Source organism: Amia ocellicauda, chromosome 3 (assembly GCF_036373705.1).
Source record: "Amia ocellicauda isolate fAmiCal2 chromosome 3, fAmiCal2.hap1, whole genome shotgun sequence".
Lineage (NCBI taxonomy): Eukaryota > Metazoa > Chordata > Actinopteri > Amiiformes > Amiidae > Amia > Amia ocellicauda.
Genome location: NC_089852.1, coordinates 329,593 through 352,285, shown reverse-complemented (window position 1 = coordinate 352,285; position 22,693 = coordinate 329,593). Strand labels below are relative to the sequence as shown.

At 49.2% G+C, this 22,693-nt stretch overlaps 1 protein-coding gene across 1 annotated transcript in view; it reads right to left on the bottom strand.

The window, feature by feature from the left end:
• The window catches only part of cacna2d2a (calcium channel, voltage-dependent, alpha 2/delta subunit 2a), a 247,107-nt gene that overhangs the window by 112,440 nt on the left and 111,974 nt on the right, over positions 1 to 22,693 (bottom strand). The window contains exon 4 of the mRNA XM_066697542.1: positions 22,534 to 22,593. Within this exon, the coding sequence (XP_066553639.1) occupies positions 22,534 to 22,593 (60 nt within the window). The remainder of the gene's footprint in view (positions 1 to 22,533; positions 22,594 to 22,693) is intronic.

The following is a 22,693-nucleotide window of genomic DNA, read 5'->3' as shown; positions in this document are numbered from 1 at the left end:
TTAAAATATAACAAGCCCAGATAAAGGGAGTGTGCCTTTGTTCGGCGTTGCTCTGGGTAATGTATCACCTCGATGGCTGTATCCCTGGTTTTGTTCTCTGGCAGCCCTCAGCTGAGGAGAGCGCAGTTCAGCCCGATAGCATCGTGCGCCGCCTGGACAGCGGAGAGATAACGCCTATCTGACACACCATCTCGCGCTGTGCGACTCGCAAATTAACACCTTTGAGAAGCATAATGCCGGGGCGCTATCTGATCCCAACAGACGCAAGTGCCGGTTTAAACCCAAATAAGAAGAAAATATATATGTATATCAAATGGTGTGTGTTTTACGTTAACCCATTTATGTACGTTTGTCAGAGTTCACAGAGCGCCGGGCCCCAACACGGGCGCAGCGGCTCCTCACATGGTGGCACTCGGAGAACGGCAGCGGTGGTAAAGTGCGTCACCCATCCCAGGCCGGCTTCAAAGACCCGGACGGGCCCGACCTGCCCACTCTGTCACACAGCCCGGCAACGCGAAGCGCCGGAGATGCAATTGTCCAACATGATCCTGTGCCAGTCAGTCTTTAAATTTGAGATCCTTCTCACTGCTCTCTGACAATGCAGGGATCCTGAACTCCACCCGACCCAGGACTTCCAAAGGGCAACGTACCACACACAGATCAGGAGATGGGTTTAAAACATATCAATGGCCTTGAATATCCCTTGGAGCCGGTCAAGATGATTATTAAGAAGGTGAAGGTGTTCGGCACAACCATGACCCTGCGTAGATCAGGCCATCCCTCCAAACTGGATGACTGAGCGAGACGGAGACGGACCAGAGAGGTGACCAGGAGGCCAGTGGCAATTGTGCAAGAGCTACAGGCTTTCATGGCCAAGACTGGGCAAGACTCAAGTCTCAAGCAGGGTGTGCCATTGTCATTCCCATATATTAAATCAGCCGATCAAATCAATCATATAGATATAACATGGATCGCTTCCTCGATTGATCGAAGGACAGTCTGACAGGACTGACGCGCACACAGAGAAATCTCGCTGCGTTGCTCTTCCACACACTGCTGCTCCGACCCCCCCAGAGCCCAAACGCACCTGCTCCAGCCCTCGGGGAACAAATCAGAAAAAAATAAACCAACTCTTGTTGCTTTGCGGCCGGACCTTTTAATAAACCTTTCATCGATGTCCCGCGTGTTATGGAACGGGGAATTAGAAATCCTGAGCGCTGTTTGCTTTGGAATTTCTGAGGCTATCGATTCTCATCTCCACCGGGGAGATCAATAGCTGAGCCGAGACAGAGACAGGATTAACTCTTCGCTGCATGGCGACCGGCACATCCCCTCCAGCGCACAGAAGCTGAACCCCACACTCTGCAGGATGCCAAGGGGGGGTATGAGACAGGACGTTGTGCCCAAAACTGTATTTGTTATCCCAGCAGACAGGAGAAGGAAGAGAGGGGATTTAATTCCTCACAGTCAGGTCACTTAATCGGCAGGAATTATTATTATTCTCAAAGTACAATATATATATTTTTAATTGGGATATATTGTCCAGTCTGATCTAAAGACCTAAAGTTCAGATCCTGCTCTCTATATGATCTGCAGTTGTGTAAGTTGCGCCCGCCGTCACTTTTCTTCTCATCATTTACATGCTGACGAGCTTCTCAACGCACAGGTTGAGTGTCCGATACAATCCCTCTCAACATGTCAGCCTGCGTTAGCGATTATTCTGCCAGGCTGCTGTCTGTCTGAATTCACTCTCAGATGCCACTACAGGTGCTTTTATCGCACAGCCGTGTGGGGACAGGGGTTTCGGGGACAGGGGTTTCAGCAACAGACAGACACAGACGGAGACAGAGACAGACAGAGAGAGAGACAGACAAAGAGAGACAGAGAGAGAAAGACAGACAAAGAGAGACAGAGAGAGAGAGAGAGAGACAGACAGAGACTGCAGATTTGAATGGTTATAGACTCTTCAGGATGGGGAATGAACGCTCACAGCCTTAGTAAATGACACATCACGTGTTGATGTATAGTGTTTGGTTTTGCAGGACTCCACTATTTGTTTCCTCCACCATAACAGCTGACTAAACATGTAATTAAACGTGTTTCAGTTAAAAGAATTGTTAATTGTTAAAAGAAAAGACCACATGAGAGCAGTCCCAAAGTGTGGGTTCAATACATGGGTCCCCATTTCACAGACTAACGTAAAACAACAAAAGGAAATTATGGAGGAGGAGAGAGAGAAAGGACTCGCCTATTCTGCAAGCGTACAGCAGATCATACCACCGCGACGCTAAAAGCGAGGGCACCGGAGCACCGGAGGAATTACCATTACCTTGAGTGATGCTCCGGCGCATTATCTCTGGCCTGCAATCAGGGAGCGAAATCACAAGGAGGGTCACCAAGGAAACCGCATCACAAACAGAGCTGAGAGCGGAGAGGGGCCGGGGGGCCGGGGGGCCGGGGGGCCGGGGGGCCGGGGGGCCGGCTCACTTCCCTATTCAACAGCGCCGGAGTGCCGACTGGGAGCCGCAATCTCGCTGCGTCTCCGGGGTAATTGGACAGTGTGTCCAGGGCACCGCAGCTCGTTAAATAAGACTCTGTGATCCACAGCCTGATGAAGTGAATTGTTCTGTTCATGGCCTTGAAGTAAACAACACCAGCAGAGAGTCTGATACGAGGCTGGTGCGGGAATTAAAAGGAAGAGGGTTCAAATAAGAACATAAGATATTGGTGTCCATTAATAACTAAGTGATCAAGGATCCTATCCAGTCTGTTTTTGAATGTTCCCAAATTGTCTCTTCAGCCACATCGCTGGGGAGTTTGTTCAGATTGTGACGCCTCTCTGTGTGAAGAAGTGTCTCCTGTTTTCTGTCTTGAATGCCTTGAAGCCCAATTTCCATTTGTGTCCCCGGGTGCGAGTGTCCCTGCTGATCTGGAAAAGCTCCTCTGGTTTGAGGTGGTCGATGCCCTTCATGATTTTGAAGACTTGGATCAAGTCCCCACGTAGTCTCCTCTGTTCCAGGGTGAAAAGGTTCAGGTCCTCAGTCTCTCAGTAGGACATTCCCTTCAGACCTGGAATAAGTCTGGTTGCTCTCCTCTGAACTGCCTCTAGAGCAGCGATATCTTTCTTGAAGTGTGGAGCCCAGAACTGTCCACAGTATCCAGATGAGCTCTAACTAGTGCATTGTACAGTCTGAACATCACTGCCCTTGTTCTCAATTCTACACTTTTGACAATATACCCTAGCATCCTATTTGCCTTTTTTATTGCTTCCCCACATTGTTTGGCTGGAGTAAGTAAGGAGTCCACATAGACTCCTAGGTCTTTCTCATGCGATACTTCATCTATTTCTATTCCTCCCATAGTGTCATTATAGTGGACATTTTTGTTACCTGCATGTAATACCTTGCACTTGTCCACATTGAATTTCATCTGCCAGGTGTCGTCCACAACTGAATATTATCTAAGTCCCTCTGAATAGCCTGTGCTGCCGAGATTGTATCTGCTGAGCCGACCTATTTTACTATCATCTGCAAATTTGAGTTTGCTAACTATCCCTGAGTCCAGATCATTAATATAGATCAGAAAAAGCACAGGCCACTCCAAGACACTACAAGCCAACAGCCGTACACCAATCCAAACCCTAAATCCGCTCTTTCATGGGTATCTGAAGTTGGAGAAGAGCCACATTGAAAGAGAAGACCTTAATTTACCACAGCTTACACTCTGAATCAGGAAAGAGAGCAACAGGCCCAGTATCGCTCACGGATCAATAACCCACTAAAAGGCACAGCAGGAACGCTATAATTGAGCAGGGCTGTCGAGGGGAGTGTTTCTGGGCCGTGCTCTGGGAGGCTGTGAGGAGAACGGGCCCAAGGGGCGCATGCTTTCGTTCATGGTGGGTTCTGACAGGTGGGTGGGACAGTCCATTGAAAGCACATGTCCATAATGGCTCGGGTTCGTCCTGCCTCTCCCCACTGATGCACCTCATCCTCCACCGCACCTCGATTTGAGATCCTCTCTTATTTACGGAGAGAAGAAAATAAAACCACAGCAAGGTGATGGGCTGGCAGGGGTTAATGCCTCGGTGCCGGGGCTCGGTCTGCGGACTGTGCCTTTCCTTATTAAAGGACAGAATTCGCACTCCAGTGGGGCACCTTGCGATCAGATACGCTTGATAGGGGCACCGCTTCACTAAATTGTATGCTGTGTGTTTTTTTTCTCTTCTTTTCGTATTTTTTTTCTTTCTCTTCCACTGGCAAACTGATGGAATTGGCAGCTCCACAGCCTGGCGCTGTGATAAGATGTGTTAATGTTTTCCATTACTAGTCTGGCTGTTGCTCCCTTTCAGCCCAGCAAATAAATAGCTAAAATAAATAAATATGAATTATGCACACACACACACAGACACAGACACAGACACACACACACACACAGGTATATATGCACCTACAGTGAGGGAAAAAAGTATTTGATTCCCTGCTGATTTTGTACGTTTGCCCACTGACAAAGAAATGATCAGTCTATAATTGTAATGGTAGGTGTATTTTAACAGTGAGAGACAGAATAACAGCAAAAAAATCCAGAAAAACGCATTTCAAAAAAGTTATAAATTGATTTGCATGTTAATGAGGGAAATAAGTATTTGATCCCCTATCAATCAGCAAGATTTCTGGCTCCCAGGTGTCTTTTATACAGGTAACGAGCTGAGATTAGGAGCACTCTCTTAAAGGGACTCTCCTAATCTCAGCTTGTTACCTGTATAAAAGACACCTGTCCACAGAAGCAATCAATCAATCAGATTCCAAACTCTCCACCATGGCCAAGACCAAAGAGCTGTCCAAGGATGTCAGGGACAAGATTGTAGACCTACACAAGGCTGGAATGGGCTACAAGACCATCGCCAAGCAGCTTGGTGGGAAGGTGACAACAGTTGGTGTGATTATTCGCAAATGGAAGAAACACAAAATAACTGTCAGTCTCCCTCGGTCTGGGGCTCCATGCAAGATCTCACCTCATGGAGTTTCAATGATCATGAGAACGGTGAGGAATCAGCCCAGAACTACACGGGAGGATCTTGTTAATGATCTCAAGGCAGCTGGGACCATAGTCACCAAGAAAACAATTGGTAACACACTACGCCGTGAAGGACTGAAATCCTGCAGCGCCCGCAAGGCCCCCCTGTTCAAGAAAGCACATGTACAGGCCCGTCTGAAGTTTGCCAATGAATATCTGAATGATTCAGAGGAGAACTGGGTGAAAGTGTTGTGGTCAGATGAGACCAAAATCGAGCTCTTTGGCATCAACTCAACTCGCCGTGTTTGGAGGAGGAGGAATGACCCCAAGAACACCATCCCCACCGTCAAACATGGAGGTGGAAACATTATGCTTTGGGGGTGTTTTTCTGCTAAGGTGACAGGACAACTGCACCGCATCAAAGGGACGATGGACGGGGCCATGTACCGTCAAATCTTGGGTGAGAACCTCCTTCCCTCATTGAAAATGGGTCGTGGATGGATATTCCAGCATGACAATGACCCAAAACACACAGCCAAGGCAACAAAGGAGTGGCTCAAGAAGAAGCACATTGAGGTCCTGGAGTGGCCTAGCCAGTCTCCACACCTTAATCCCATAGAAAATCTGTGGAGGGAGCTGAAGGTTCGAGTTGCCAAACCTCAGCCTCGAAACCTTAATGACTTGGAGAGGATCTGCAAAGAGGAGTGGGACAAAATCCCTCCTGAGATGTGTGCAAACCTGGTGGCCAACTACAAGAAACGTCTGACCTCTGTGATTGCCAACAAGGGTTTTGCCACCAAGTACTAAGTCGAAGGGGTCAAATACTTATTTCCCTCATTAACATGCAAATCAATGTATAACTTTTTTGAAATGCGTTTTTCTGGATTTTTTTGTTGTTATTCTGTCTCTCACGGTTAAAATACACCTACCATTAAAATTATAGACTGATCATTTCTTTGTCAGTGGGCAAACGTACAAAATCAGCAGGGGATCAAATACTTTTTTCCCTCACTGTACACACGGAGAATGCCATTTTTACACAAAAAAAAAAACATAGTACATCATGGAGACATCACCATGTAGAAAACTGCTGTTGTTGACAGAAACGCAGAGTATTATTATTGTTGTTATTTGATTAAATACAGGTCACGAGAGCATCGCTGGAGGTGGCTGGATTAAAGCAACACATCCCTCAAACACCTAAAAGGGCACATTCCACATATATCACTTCATATACAGAGTAATCCTCTCATTTTGTAACTGTTGTGAGCCGACACTGAACTCAGACATCTCCCAATACAGGTCTTGTGTGTAAAACGCTCTGTGGCCGACCTGTGAAGGGCACTATACAACTACAAATTGATTGATTGATTGATTGACTCAGACCAGCAAAACAGAAAACCCGAGGACCCCTAGTTTCCCCCACCTGCCCCGCGATTGCAGCTCAAACCAGAAACCAGCCTTATCTCCCCCATCAATCCCCTCCTCCCTCATTCTCTCTCTCTCTCTCTCTCTCTATTTTCTCTCTCTCTGCCCCTTTTTAAGCGGATTCAGTCACTGGAGGATCGGTCTGTAGACGATGTGAATAAATCTCGCGCGCGTGATAAATGTGGAGGGCGGATTACTGAGACGAGCTCCACACTCGAGCGCCTGGCCGTGACACGCTCTGCGTCGGGGCATCGTGAGAGAGTCCTGGACTGCGGCACGGCACTTGGGGAGGTGCGGAGGAGCTTGAGGGTGACCCTAGTGACAAATCTGGTCATTATCCATGCACCCCCCCACCCCATTGCCTTGAGAGCAGTAGATAGAGCATGTTTGCACTACCAGCACCATCATGTTTATATGGACACGGACACGCATCGCACAAGGACGTCTCTCTCCTCCTCCACCACTCTCTGTCTGACAGATAAATACGTGAATCTGCTCGAATTAAAAGCAGATAAACGGCGTCACTTGGGCCGGTCAGGAGCCGGCGCTGATCTGTGCTGGCAGGAATCCACACACGCAGCCCCTCCTCGAGACATTGATAGCGCTCCGTGTTTTTACTGTAACAGATTCCTCAATTAAAAATGTTAAAGCCAGCAAATGTCTCTAAATTGGGTTAATGTGTCTCCAGGCCTTTCGCCGGGGAAGTGGTAACAGTTAATCAAAGACCTGGGCTCCATCAGAAACCCTGCGCTGATTCCCCGCATCAGGACTGCTAGCACGGAGAGCCACGCCAGTCCAACGTGCTGCAAAATAATCACTGAAGAAAGGACCATGAACGCTAATTGAATAGATGGCTATCAACGGGATCTTTCTCTGCTTTTATTTTCACGTCACCTTGAAGCACGTAGGGAGGGAACGCAGCTCATGGGACACATTGAGTAATTTAGTAGAATAGTGTGTGTGTGTGTGTGTGTGTGTGTGTGTGTGTGTGTGTGTGTATAGAAGACGACGTACCTTTCATGTCTTCAAAATGCCGTTTTATTTCCCTGCCTGTTTGGGAAACTTCTGTTCTAATTATGTTTATCAGCCGCTTGTCTGCTTTTAATGTCTGAGCCGGTGGAGACGGGCAGCGCTGGTGTCTCAGCCAGTTAATCTCAATCTGCACTCCTCGTGAGAGAGGGAGAGAGGGAGGGATAGCTGGGGACTAGAGAGAAAGCAGAGGGGGACAGAGAGGGAGCTGGGGACCAAAGAGGAAGAGAGGGGGATGGAGAGAGGGAGAGAGAGACTGGGACCTTTTTTTGCTGCCATTTGCCCATTCTAGAGTAAGATGGCATCATGTTCCGTCTAGAAGGATTAATTCCTTTCAGCATTAGTAGAACAAACATAAAACTGGGGGGAAGGTGCTTTGCCTCTTTTGAGTGATCTATCTATAAACTAATCACAAAGCCACCTGCTTACAGTTTAGGATACGTTTTTAAACCTCTCCGATAGAATGTTATCTTTCGAAATTCCAACGGAGAAAAACACTGACTCCTGAAGTGGCAAATCTGCAAAGATACGCCGCTCCATTCACCAGCCCCTGTACGGTGTTTAGATTTTAATTATCTTTGAGTCACAAGGAAAGCGAAGAAAAATCCATAGATGACTCACGATTCGCAGCATCTCTGATAGTACGAATAAATGGGGGCACATACGGTGATGAAAAGCACGCTGGACTGATATTCTGTAGTCTCGCTCCAGACCATGAGCAAATACTGTCTTCGTCAGGGGAACTGCACCCAGACAGGGACAACGAACCCAGTGCAGTTCCCACCCACAACACAAGGGGTCAGCGTCTGAAAAGGCTGGACAAATGAGTTTCGAAAACACGAGAGCAGAAAATAAAAAGCTGCTTTCTGTCCACAATTATAAATAAACAGAATTCACACCATTAAAGACACTATAAGCAAACTACGAACACACACACACACACACACACACGCTCGCACACGCACCGAGCCACCCAGACAGACACTCGCACACACCCCTGTGCCTCGCAATGAAAGGATTGATTGATTACAGAGTGATGATTACAGTAAATGGCCTACAAGATGGCTCCTCTCTCCCTCTCTCTCTCTCTCTCCACCCAAACCTCCATAGCAACCCATCTGTAGAGGGCCTCTCGCTCATCTAATGGCACAGCTATTAGTGCTAATGCATTTCGAATACACAGCAGCTGCTGCAATGCATTCTGATGGAACCACAAAGTATATGTCTCTGATTTTTTTTTTTTTAATATAGTGCTTCTCCCCCCCGTCAGCCGGCGGAGAGCGGAGCCCAGCGAGGCGCGCGTGAAATAAAACACTCAGATAATTTCACAGCAATTAAGAAAACCCTGTCTCAGACCCCGCCGAGCTCACTCTCTTCTTTTACATATCTACATATACATATGTCCTTTCGAATCATATGTAATTTCAGGTCCATATTTTAGTTTCATACTGAAGGAGGCGGCCGTCTCGGACTCCTGCAATGCGATGGATTGTCAAGGCCTCACGTTGAGCTCAACCTCCAGGCACACACTTTCTCCCACACAATGTCACCCTCACCCTGAACAAACACTCAACAGCCACCCCCATGCTCCGGGACCCTTCCCTGCCCATCTCTGAGTGCTCTGCGGCTCTGAGGTGAACATAGGAGGTTAACAGGAAAAAATCCCCCGAAGGTGGAAGAAAAGGAAAAATACAACATCCTGAAATGGCAGATAGATGGAGGAGAGAGAGCTAACAGAGGAGGAGAGGAGGAGAGCAGCCGTGTCACACCCACATCCTCACCGCAGAGAATAAAGAACCGAATGTGAGCCACAGTGTGGATCTCCAGAGCACACTTCTCTCTCCGGTGAGATTTTAATATTAAACGGTCAGCAGCAGCGCCTCAGAGAGCTCCCCACTAGAGCGGTCTCCAGCGTCGGGCCCACCGGACTCAGACCCTGCGGCTCAGAGACGGACCGTGAGTGAAAGGCAGGGATGACTGATTTCACCTGAACTCGCTTCTCGTTTGGCCCAGCTCTGCTGCTGGTGCCGAAGTGTGGCACCATTCCCCATAGATGGTGGGGCTCTCCGCTGAGCGGCAGGGGGCGGTGTGTGGACTGAAGGACTCTTAAAGTTCAGCTCTTTAAACCGCAGAGTGATCAGCACAGCATCTCTGCATAGGAAACGGGTTTGCAATTTGCAGAGTCACAGAATAAATAAAAACAGCCTCCCCAGCTCAGACTTGTCCCCCTTCCCCTGCGGCCAGAACCGGGGCCGGCATCTCTCCCGGCCAGTCCCCCCGACACACCGCCTCTGATTCAGCACACAACATGTAGCTGCTCCTCCAGTGGCGCTCAACACACAAGAGCAGAGTTTGACACATCGCTATCCTATGAATCGATAGCAGTTATGTCAGAAACGGCATTGATCTTGGCCGGTGCGTCTCTGAATGCACAAGGAGCCGCTCGGCGCCGCAGGGGCCGCAGGTGCCATGCAGCACTGGGGGGGCGACGTACCCAGCGCGCTCAGGATCACGTCTGTCTCTCGGCAGCCACAGCCCGGGGTGACTGACGGCTCCTCGCGCAGTTCATATCTCAGAGTCGCGGAGAGAGGCAGTTGATGGGATTGGCACTTCTGTTTTCACGCTCCGCCGCCCGCCGATCCCAGTAATAATGCGGTGGGATTCAGCAGGAGAGAAGCCTGGAGAGACAGAGTCACTCAGAGACCCCCCCCACGCTCAGTCTGCGCTCAGCTGGGGGGCTGTAAGGGGGAGATCTGGGCTGGGTTACAGTGGGAACCAGGGGCTGCTGGCTGGAATCACAGAGAACCACTCTTAGGTCCACAGGTGCCACATCTGGCCAGGCAGACGGCGGTGGGATGAGCCAGAAGGACCAGAGGAGGCCGGTCTCAGGGAGGCAGTTCTGACTCATGAGGGGCACAACTTCACACGCAAATGTCAAATGTGACAAATGTCCTGTGTGTGTAATATACCCCCCAGCTACCCTGAGTCTCAGCTTTCCAATTCATATTTCTAATTGACGTTAGCATTGTCTGTAGTTTGCCTTAATTTAAGTCAATTCAGTTCAGCTGCTGAGTTGGTGAAAGTAAATAGGTTGTAGAAAGGAGATTTAGTCAAGGACTAGAAGCAATTCAGTTACAGTTTCTCTTTGACAAAAAGTCAAGCAGTTGACCAGGGGAAAAGAAACCAAGAGACAAAAAATAAATTTAAAAATAAATTTAAAATCCTGCAAAATTTAGCAGCATGTTGCCAGTACAGTGTCAGGTTTGCAGAATGATTGCCTTCCTGGATTAACTCATCCAAGAAGGTTTCATTTGTGAACGTTGTCGACAGGTTGAAATCCTAGAGATTAAGGTTCGTGGCTCAGCTTGTTGATCTGCGCTGTATTAGTGATATAGAAGAATTGGTCAATCAGCCCATGAGAGAGATGGTGTGCGCGCACAACCCCTAGAGACACTCCAAGAGCCAGAAATGCCCAACAGGTTCCAAATGCTGGACACTGAGTTGGACAGTGACGGCTCAGAGGGTAACGGGAGGGCAGTTGAGCACCAGAACAGGGAGGTAGTTATAGTAGGAGACTCAATTCTTAGAGGTGTAGATCACACAGTGTGTTCTAGTGATAAGGAGACCCGCATGGTATCTTGCCTGCCTGGTGCTCAGGTTGCAGATCTGCCTAAACTAGCAGACGGGCTACTGGCCAAAGCCGGGGGGAACACACTGGTCATGGTCAACATTTGAACATAGGAAACATATGACATAGGAAAAGTGACTTAGATAACATTCAGTTGTGGGCCGACACCTGGCAGATGAAATTCAATGTGGACAAGTGCAAGGTATTACATCTAGGTAACAAAAATGTCCACTATAATTACACTATGGGAGGAATAGAACTGGATGAAGTAAAGCATGAGAAAGACCTAGGAGTCTACGTGGACTCCTCACTTTCTCCATCCAAGCAATGTGGGGAAGCAATAAAAAAGGCAAACAGGATGTTAGGGTATATTGTCAAAAGTGTAGAATAGAGATCAAGGGCAGTGATGTTCAGACTGTACAATGCACTAGTTAGAGCTCATCTGGATACTGTGGACAGTTCTGGGCTCCACACTTCAAGAAAGATATCGCTGCTCTAGAGGCAGTTCAGAGGAGAGCAACCAGACTTATTGCAGGTCTGAAGGGAATGTCCTACTGAGAGACTGAGGAACTGAACCTTTTCATCCTGGAACAGAGGAGACTACATGGGGACTTGATCCAAGTCTTCAAAATCATGAAAGACATCGACCACATCAAACCAGAGGAAACAAACTGCCCAGCGATGTGGCTGAAGAGACAATTTGGGAACATTCAAAAATAGACTGAGTAGGATCCTTGATCACTTAGTTATTAATGGACACCAAACGAGCACAATGGGGCGAATGGCCTCCTCTCGATTGATACAATCTTATGTTCTTATGTTCTTATATGAGCTTCCTGAAATGCACAGAAAGAAAAATAAAGAAAAGACGGTTGAAACAGGACTGGTCTTCCATTGACCGTCAATCTGGAAGAAGTGGTCCGGCGCCCACCACGGTGAGGGGCACTCTGGCAAACTGACTAAATATCTTCTCGTCCCCAAGTATAGATATGAGAAATGTTTACAGAGGTCCTCATGTAATGCTATATCAGTGGGATTGATTTAACGTACAGCACCATCTGCTGGTCTGTCCTGCGCTGGGACTTATTGTTTTCATTATTAAATAATAATCACCAGAAATGGTGCCTGTTTCACCGATGGATTTGTTCATATATTATATATATATATATATATATATATATATATATATATTCCTGTACTGAAGGGGGTGATGATGCAGTCTGCTCCGTATGCAAATCAATACAGATTGATACCTGTCATAATTACACGCCTCACACGGATACTTCAGCACTCGGAGTCGGCCGTCGGCACAGCAGCACAGTGGAGCCGGTCATAAAGAGCCCAGATTGCGCTGTGGTGTGTTATAATACTGTGCGGCTGCACAGCTGCACATGTCTTCTGTGGAGTCCCGTCCCGTGCAGCGTGGTCTCCAGTAAAGAGACATCGACGATTAATCAGTCAGCCGCTCGGATTAGCGACGCTCCCTGCATCGAGGGAGGCTGTTGGACCAACCCTGAGACTGACAGTGCTGCTCGAAGGAGAGAAGACACAGAGCGTCCCCGTGGCGGGTCGTTCCCAAAGGCTGTGTGGGGCGGTGTCAGATGGTTCTGTCTGTCCCACGCTTTACTCACAGCTACAGAGAACTAAAACTTTTTTTTTGGTTTTAGGTTTCCACTTCTTTCTCTCCTCCTCCTTACCTTCTCTCCATCTCAGTTCCTCCAGTAAACGGGTAGATGTCTTTTCAGCAGCATACCGTTTCTTCCACATGCCCTCCATCCCATCTTCATGCTTCCTTAGATTTCTTCCACGTTTCCGTCTGCACTGGTTTGTTGTCCAAAGGACACACAACGTTTGAACTCTACAAGTATCCTTCGATCTCGATTTTGCGCACGCCTGTGTCAGAAGTCGCAGAGGACAGCGGCGCCGCGCAAGGGCATGTGCAGCTCGGCCACTTGAGAGCGGAACTCCTAGCTAATTAACCGTAATCAGGCTAAGAGAAGCACTAGAGCTGGAGAGCGGCGCGCCGCACTGTCACTGAACCGCTTTCAACTCCGGCTTTCGGATTTTTATATTTCATACAGACACATTTGCGCATGATAGCCTGGATAAGGGGCAAACAATATACAGGCCCACTACGCCCTGTACAGACAGGCCCACTACACCCTGTACAGAGAGCCCCACTATGCCATGCACAGACAGGAACACTACACCCTGTACAGAGAGCCCCAGTACGCCCCTTACAGACAGGAACACTACACCCTGTATAGACAGGCCCACTACGCCTAGTACAGAGAGCCCCTGTACGCCCTGTACAGACAGGAACACTACGCCCCGTACAGAGAGGCCCACTACGCCCTGACTCTCTCATATCGCCCCTAGTGCCGGTTTATTGTGTTACACACTGTAATGCGAACTGCAGCTTCTGACACTGCAGATGTGTGTGCTCGATGGCCTCCAGAAACATGTCACAATGGGGATTACAGCGCAGTGTTTCGCACTCCATGTTGCTGCTGAGATGTAAAGCCTTGCACACATAAATAGCTGCGCTCTGAAGACTGATTGCCAGCGACGCTGCTTTCCTCCCAAAAGCTCGGCGATACCAGGCAGTAAAGATCTGCTATCAGCTTAGTTTACATGGAGAACAAATAAATAAATAAGGAAAGTCTGATGTTAGGGAAAGGGATTCCCTAAATCTGTACTAAACTCGTCTGTAATCTGTGACTGATATTATCTGGCATTTCCACTAATACACAACTTGATATTAAAGTTGTGCGTTTGCTCTCGTTTCACCGGAGCTGCAGAGTAACTTTTTAAACGGGCTTAACGAGAGTCTGACACTGGTGAGGCAGTGGTCTCCAGTCTTACTGCTGGCGTATCATTAACACTGTTTTAGGATTGTTATCATTACTGTCCTATTTATTAAATATTATAATTTCTTTGTCGGTTTCCTATCATGTGGGTGTGGTTTATTTAACGGACTACCCCCCCAACACAGTTCCCTGCTGGTGCCCCTGAGTTATAACAATGTGACAGAAACAGGACTATTAAAGACTGAAGGGGAAGTGACCTCAGACGGTGCCAATGTCCAGCATCAGTCAGTGAGAATTTCTCGTTTAATTTAGTCCCATTTTCTGTCAAACCATATTCATCACATTTGTCATTTTGCTGCAGTTACGATTATGATCAGGAAACACAAGTAATTCAGCAGACGCTGCAGTGGGAGAAGTCAGAACAACGCTCGCCGTGGAGACTGAGGCTGCACCTTCGGACCGGATCTTCTGAGGTCCAGCCCAGGAGAACGATCCCGCGGGGCCCAGAGACGGACCTGTCTCAAACTGTGCACACGCTTGTGCACTTGAGTGACACACAAACAGCGACTAAACAGACACAAACACTGTGATCTGGCCGCCAAGGGGTTCCCTCGCTGTGGTTGGTAGCGGTGCAGTAAAAGCCCAGCAAAGCCCAGACGTGCCACCGCTCTCTCCCTTGCTTTCGGTGGCGTTCTGTGGCAGATTACCCATCCGCCCACCGATCCGCACCGCGCTGGCGCTCTCTGACTCTGGGGAGATGCGCCACTTCCGACTCCTGAAGGTAATGAGCCCGAAAGAGTTCTCCCGGTGGATTTCAAAAGAGCAAAATAACCTGGCAGTACAGAAAGCAGCAGGGGGTGAGAGAGAGTGTGTGAGTGTGCGTGTGTGTGTGTGTGTGTGTGTCTCTGTGTGTGTGTATCTGTGTGTGTGTGTGTGTGTGTGTTTGTGTGTGTGTGTGTGTGTGTGCGTCTCTGTGTGTGTGCGTGTGTGTGTGTGTGTGCGTGTGCGTGTGTGTGTCTCTGTGTCTCTGTGCGTGTGTGTGTGTGTGTGTGTGTGTGTGTAAGGCTGGGGGGGTGTTAACCGGCCAACTAGACGAGATTCCTCCCCAGGGAGCTGTATTATCTGCGGAGGACTCATACAATACAGTGGCCTATTTAATTCCTCCAAGGCCGGTGCATTTCAATTCACATTCACTCGACATCGGCCTGGCTTTGTCGCCTTTAAACAATCGGCGGGTCGAAGGCGCGCTGCGGCGAAGTGAGGGTTACAGCAAGGTTACAAACACACATCTCTTAAGAAACCCGCTGGGAAACGCTTTGGCTCGAGACCCCGACCGATCCAGAGCCGCTCAGGACAGAAGCGCTGCGATCGACAGAGGAGTCGAGGATCTGTTTTGCATTCTTCACGGCTGCCGATTCCCCGACAGCCAGCGCTCCATCCCACTCTCGAGACCCGGCCGTATTCGCGCATCTTCGATATCCATGACCCCGGCCTCCCCTCCGAGACGACCCGGAGACCACCCGGCCCTTCAGCCCGCCGCCACAAATAGGTACTTAACAAGGGCTGCATCTCTTCAAGGATACTTTGTGCCGGTTTTAAATTCCCCAAAGAGCATCGACTCATCAGCTAATTAAACTGTCAGTCTGGAACAGAGTTCAGGACAGAAAATAAATGAAGAAGACAAAGCACACAAACGGAATGAATCTTTGGAGAAATGGGCATCGTTGTTTGTCTCTGGTGTTCACGTTTTCCGAGGGTTCTCGCTGTTTTACACGACTCCCTGCTGGCTTTCATTACCTGTCCTAATTATAAAAGCTAATGAAATCAATGCCGATACATTATTAATGCTGGATTTCATTTGCTGCTTTGCCATAATATTACATTTTCAAACTGTTTTCAGGGCTGATGAAAATGTAAGAACAGCGGCGAGGGGGGGATGCAGCCGGGCCCTGGAAACACGGCGGCTTTACCTCCTGGTATCGACTGAGGTGAGGACTCGCTGCTCGGAGAGGGAAATCAATATGCACATATCTGATGTAATGCCTCCATTACTGAGGGCTGCATGTTTCTGTTTAATAATACATGCCTGTGCAGCCCGTCTCATTATGCAACAGAGTGCAAACATCAGACGCGAGACGAGCCCGTCCTGCGAGGAAGAGAGGGAGCACTTAACGCACTGTCCAAACTTTGAAAAACTGGGGGGATGGGGAGAGGGCAGGGATCTATTCAATTCCCAACGGGCACAGACATTATATCGGCTCCTCCAGAGACCTGCAGATCGACACTTTAACCCGTCCCACCCCAATCAGACGGTGCCTTCGGGGCAAACTGCTCGCAGCCCCTGCCCTCCAGAGTCAAAGGTGCCCGAGAAGAGACTTTAAAGAAAGATGGATGGAAAATGACTGGGAATAAATGCCTGAGCTGTTCGCTGGGGCTGGAAAACAGACAAAGAAAAGCCAACGCCACTATCACAGCACACGGGCGTCGCCAAGCTTCACACAGAGTCCCGTGCCGTCTCCGGAGGGGTGTGGGTGCCGATTTGTATGCTCTCTTCGACTCAAATGAGGAACAGCAGCCACTCTCTCACCGATGAGGCACTCGAGACAGTCGCCGCTCGCCGACTTGCCTGCGCTTCGGCCACCTGCGCTTTGAGCAGATCAGCACTTCCTGCACTTGGAGGAGCTCTGATCTCCCGCTACGACGTCCTCCTCAGCACATTTCTGACAGCAGACCTACTACTTTCACTCTCCGTTTCCTCCACCTACTTGTATTGTATTGTATCACTTGTATTGTTTATTTTGATTTCCCCTACCCTCCCTCTCCCTCAGCTCTTAACTTCACATCTTGTCTGCACTCATCAGCTTTTACAATCTAGGATGTAAGACCTGATATATTGTTTACTGTAGATCTCGTATACACCTGTGTAAATTTGAATTTGTAAAATGTATTATGCCTTGAATTGCACTGTATTGTTGCACTTGGTATTGCTCCTATATTTTGTAAGTCGCCATGGACAAGGGGGTCTGCCAATAAATAAATAAATAAATAAATAAATAAATAAATAATAATAATCCAGAAGATAGCAGAGAGACATACAGGGGAGATTGGGCTTCTTCACACAGAGAGGCGTCACAATCTGAACAAACTCCCCAGCGATGTGGCTGAAGAGACAATTTGGGAACATTCAGAAACAGACTGGATAGGATCCTTGATCACTTAGTTATTAATGGACACCAAATGAGCACGATGGGGCCAATGGGCTCCTCTCGATTGGACACTCTCTCATGTACTTATGTTCTTAATCATCCTCTCAAAGTTACGTGAAGGTCACCTCCCCGTGTCCGAGGAGGGCCGGTTAGTGTGAGCTGGAATACCGGACAGCGTGCGTCCGAGCCTGCGGGTTTGGGTCGGCCGGTGAGGAAGTGAGGAGAGGGGGCCTCCGCAGTCTCTTCAGGGAACCGTTTGAGTGTTAAAGAGGCCGTGAATGGAAATAGTCTTCCCAGGAAGGGGCTGCATAATTATTTGTTTTAAATCTGCTAAGCCCTTTCGACAAATATCCCCGGGGGTTAGAAAAATCCATTTGTGTTTAGTGTAGCATGGCTGCCCACTTGACACCGCCGCTTCCTGGGAGCCGAGAGCGCCGCGATGATAGCGCGTTAACTCTGGGCACGCCGGGCCGCCTGTCAGCGCCGCTCCAGCACTCGCCGTGCCGAGACGCACTCCGGTGGGGGGGCGGCCGGACCGGCGCCGCCACGAGAAGCACCAAGCTCAAGGAGGCGGCCAAACTCCAAGAGTAAATACATTCAGAGATCCACTCCTCCTCCTCGTCTTCTTCTTCTTTGTCGACTTCTCATTTCCCCTGAACTCATATCTTGTCTGGCAGTTTTCGACACAATAATTCAGTCATTATCATTTGAGAATTGCCTGCAGAATTATATTACAGATTCTCCTCTTCTGAATTTCTCACACGACGTGCCCTTCTCCTCAGATGAGTTTTTTTTTCTTCTCCCCGACTCCACGGGTTTTCACAAGCACCAGCAATAGCGTTTATTTCTATTGGTAGTTTCAGTGCACTCACTCTGCCTGAGAATTAGCCCCATTACGGCTCCCACCGAGGTCTGCACTCGACGTGCCACCGCCGACTCCACTTAGCATTGTGCCGCGCTGTTCCTGCGCAGGGAGCCAGGCAGACGGAGCGGCCTGCCTGTGACCAAGCCGCACAACATGGGGAAACCAGGGGCCCCTCACGCACACTGATCCCAGGGGCCCCTCGCACACACGGACTGGAGAGAACCATATACAAATGACAGTCAAGTGTCGGAAAGAGAGAGAAATTAGAGGAACGCACAGAGAGGTAGAAGAAGAAGAATAACAGAAGCCACTGTGCAGACCTAAGTACATGCCACGTACAGCACTACAGCGATTGATGGGATTCGTCAGATGCGATCGAGTCCAGATACAGGCGTGACGGGAAGCCGCGTCCTTGAGGAGCACGCAGATGCTGAGAGAAAGGTCTCGGGCGGTGGACTGGACAGGAGAGTCCCACCAGCGAGGGGCTGTTTCCTGGCACAGCACTCCACTGCCGCCTGGAAACCTCTATATTAAATCTGCAAACAGCGCTGAGTGTTTTGGAAATACGGGCATTGTTGTGAGCGCCGAACAGCAATTACTGCATTTCATTTTGCACTTCAGGGATTGTGAGTTTAATGCGTTTCAGGGTCCAGTGTGAGTCGGTCGCAGGCGCTACCTTTGCATGTTTCCCCAAATCAACCTAATCTGAGCCGATGCGGACATCTGGGGACATGTTAAGCCTCAGTGTCTAGAATCTCAGCCCTAGACAACACAGAAGCACAAGTCGTACGGAGTCTGGAAATCAGTCCGTCTTCTCTGGAAACAAGTGCCATTTCTATCTGAAAGGGTGATGGGGGTGCAGTGATGTCACTATTTTGTGGACGTGTATAAAAGGGCCGCCTGCCCGTCCCCCCCACCCTGCACAGCCGTAATCAGAGCAGTCAGTAAACAGAGCGCTGCCAGAAATGAGAAGCAAATTACTTAATTTACTTTCATTACGCAGGTCTGAGGAGAGAGAGAGGCACACGCAGGAGAGGGGGCATGTAGAAAGGAACAAGGGAAACAGAAAAGTGAGAAATGGGTGCCGAAGACCCCGCAGTGACGGCGCGGCCGGGAGCGCCCCCGACCCCCGGCGATGGGGACGAGGAGTTCAGGTCCAGCGACTGACATCTGGCTTCACGAGGCGCTCGGTGGAAACACTTTGCCGTCCAGGGCAGCGCCGGCAGGAGGAAAGTCACACGCAACGAGGGCCTGAATATATTAAATTACCAAAATAAACATGGACTCGGGGGCCGAGCTAATTACGACAATCACGGAGGCTGTCTAATGAAGACACAGAATTATCGCAAGGACGTTCAGGACCACTTAACTTCAAGGACCACTTTGAGATGATCTCGACCTCACAGCCAGAGCCCCTAACGCACACGGAGAAGTCAGCTGACTGACTGAGCAGCCAGTCAGGAGAAAGCAGCCCCCAGCATTCCCGTGGCTGTCAATCTGTCGATTACAGAGTCACCCGAATCCCAGTGTATTCGGTGTCCCAGACAGACTCCACACAAGACACGGAGAAGGGATTGTGAGGAAACTGAACACAACTTCCTGGAAATGTCTTTATCTACCGGAAAAAAAAGAATAAACCGACAGCGGTGTTTGGCCTCCGGCTCACCGGGAGATAACCTGTAAACACGGCTCAGAAGAACACCAAACCAAACTGTTTTATGTTTGTTGATCTGGTCGACTTTATTATTGCCGTGATGAATAAAATGGTTCAGAGCAAATTCATAACACACCTGCACTTTTTAAAACTATTGTTAATTTGGCAGTGCGTCCCTCAGAGACTCAGGCCTCGCTGTGAAGCTGTGATGACTCGGGATCAAGGACTAACACCCCCGTCCCCACGATCCGAAGGCCCGTCTGAGTGCTTGTCAGTGAAATGTACTGCTTCGCACACCGCTTTAAACACGCGCCTGTAAGTGGTGTTAATAAAGTCTGCAAAGTCTGTTTGTACAATTCAACCCCGAGGCTAAAAGAATTGATAGCGCTTAGCGTCCCGGGCAGCGGCTGATGATTGTTCTTTTTACAATCACTGCAGGGATGTCCTTGATGCTTAAACAAACTGCTAATGTGCCGGGTAGATCGGCTGAGATGCTCGAATCCAAGACTGAATGCAGGGGTTCGTTTGGCGAGAACCAAAGGAATGAAACGGAAGAAACCTGGAGCCCAAGACCCGGCACCGCCGCCCTGTATTCATCGCCGACTTGGCTTTTACCAGCATGTGTCACTTCAGTAAAATGAACAGATGAGTGTCCGGACGCAGATTGGGTATTAGTCAACTGTGGAGGACTGACGCTAGGTCTCACACCAACCGGTTACAGGCTATTATCTCTAAAATTCAGGGGCCGAGGAGATTTAAAAGAGATTCAGAACCTGACAAACAGAGTGTACGGAAATAAGACCACACACCTCGCGCTACACAACTGTAACGCACCTTGTTCAGCAACACAGCCGCACTGTGGTCCGAGACCCTGCCGGACACACGGTGCCGAGGCACAGGGCGGTACAGGAAACATGGGAAGCTCACGCCGGACCGGCTGCGACTTCAAACAAATTGCCTCCAATAAACAGGCAGATTTAAAACACGCCATAAAGAGCCACTCCACAGTCAAGCGGGCGCTGTTTAATGTCCCGATAACGGCGGCTTTATTGTGCCGCCTTGCCGCTGCACTTCCACAGACTGTCGGGCTGAAGGAGGGAGAATAAAAGATCAAATAAAAGCCTCTCGGAGATTAATCACTGCCCTCCTCGCAAGACCCGCGCCGCCCGCAGCTGGCGAGGGACGCACACACCGGAGGAGAGGGATCATTCATAGATGAATACACAGCGCGGAGATACCAGTGCGTAGCACAGATCAATGTCCGCATTAACGGCCTGACAAATATTGATGATCGTTTAGTGATCCTTTATGATCATTTCTATGACAATTTCTGCCTGAAAGGCATTGATTTAATGTGGTTTCTGCTTTTTCTGAATTGGCCTGATGGGTTTAGAATTTCCAAACGCGCCACTGTGGGGGGGGGCGGTGGTCAGACAAGATCAAGACACAAACCATTGAGGTAAAATGGGAGGCTAAAGGGACCTGCTGATTGGGCCGTGTTATAAGACACCGAGTTCCTCTATTATCGACCATTTGGCCATGAAATAAAATAAACAATATCAGGGTTTTTCCTCCAGGAGCTCAAATATCGAATCTCCTGGTTTGTGACTTTATCTTAATCAGCTTCCCAAGTGAATCTAAGGAGAAAGATCTTCTAAAAAGCTTATCGATGCACATTTGATATATGAAATATAGTAATAACGACACTCTTTATGAAATATAGATGCATTACAGGGTACAAAAAGGACTCTCACATCCCCCCTCACTACAGAGACCCCAGACCCTCGATCCCTCGGCCCTCGGAGGGTAAATCAACAGACCCCCGAGACCCCCAGTAGCTCGATTCCTCCGGACTCTGTTCCCACCGAGACACAGTGGGCGCTGAGACACTTCACTACGTCTCGAGTGTAAAAAGAAAATGGTTAAAAACTGCAGAATGGGGGGGTGGGGAGAAAAAGAGAAAAGCAGTTTCTGAAAATGCTTAACTTTTACATTTAAAAGAATGTGGCACCTACTGCACTCGATGGCATGCTGTGAAATCCTATTAATTTGGAAAGAGGTTCGCCACAGGGTGCCCTGGTTAACCGCCAGTCCCTCGGCTCTCGTTGGCAAGAGAGGAGATAGCAATCGAGTGCGGTAAACCAGCCGCAGAAACACATCAACAAACAGATAAATAAACAACACACAGCATAGCGCACCTCCGCCAGACAGCTCTGTGCTGAACACCGGCCTCAGGGACGCACAGGGACGAGAAGCGGTTCGAAGACATGTGCCATTCGATGACCTGTGCATCAGTTCCCGTAATCAGACCCGTTACTTGTCGGCAATCAGAAGATACAACAGAGACAGAAATGGGAGTGAATTTCCACAGATGTGGGGCAGAAAGACTGTCCCTCGGGGCAGTACTGACACACAGGAGAGGGGTCTTCTGATCATTGGTGCCAAAGACAGGGAATTCGATGGCCAACAATTTCTGCGGTGGTGGTCCTTTTACAGCCAGCTACCCTGGGGACACAAGCTTGGACACCTAGTGGCCACAATACCATCTCAGCCAGGAGTTCCCGAGCCTGGTCCAGAAGAGCCCCTGCTCTGACCCTACTGGTTAAAATCATTAAACGGCTACGATTTAGGAAATTATTGGTTCGATTGAGGGTCCAATGAACGAATTGAGAGCTCGGTTGCAACAAAAACCAGCAGGGCGGGGGCTCCTCCGGGACCAGGCTGGGGACCCCTGATCTAAGCGTTACTCTCCCAAGGCAGGCTGGCGAGGGGAGGTGTTCACCAGGGCGGACTACGGTTTGGCAGCTGGTCTGTTCTCGGCGGAGGCTGTGACAGTGGAAGCACGGTGAAGCGGGGGGTTCACAGGCTCGGACTCGTGTCCAGAGCTACTGGGGTCTTACCTTGATGTTGTCCACCCAGGGAGTCTGTTTCTGAATCTGCTCCGCCTCCTTGGCCAGCCTCTAGAGAAGGAAACAGAGTCGAGTCAGACCAGACAGAGCCACAACACAACACAGCACGCATCTGGGATCTTTTTCTGCCCTTTTCTTGTATTTTTACTCT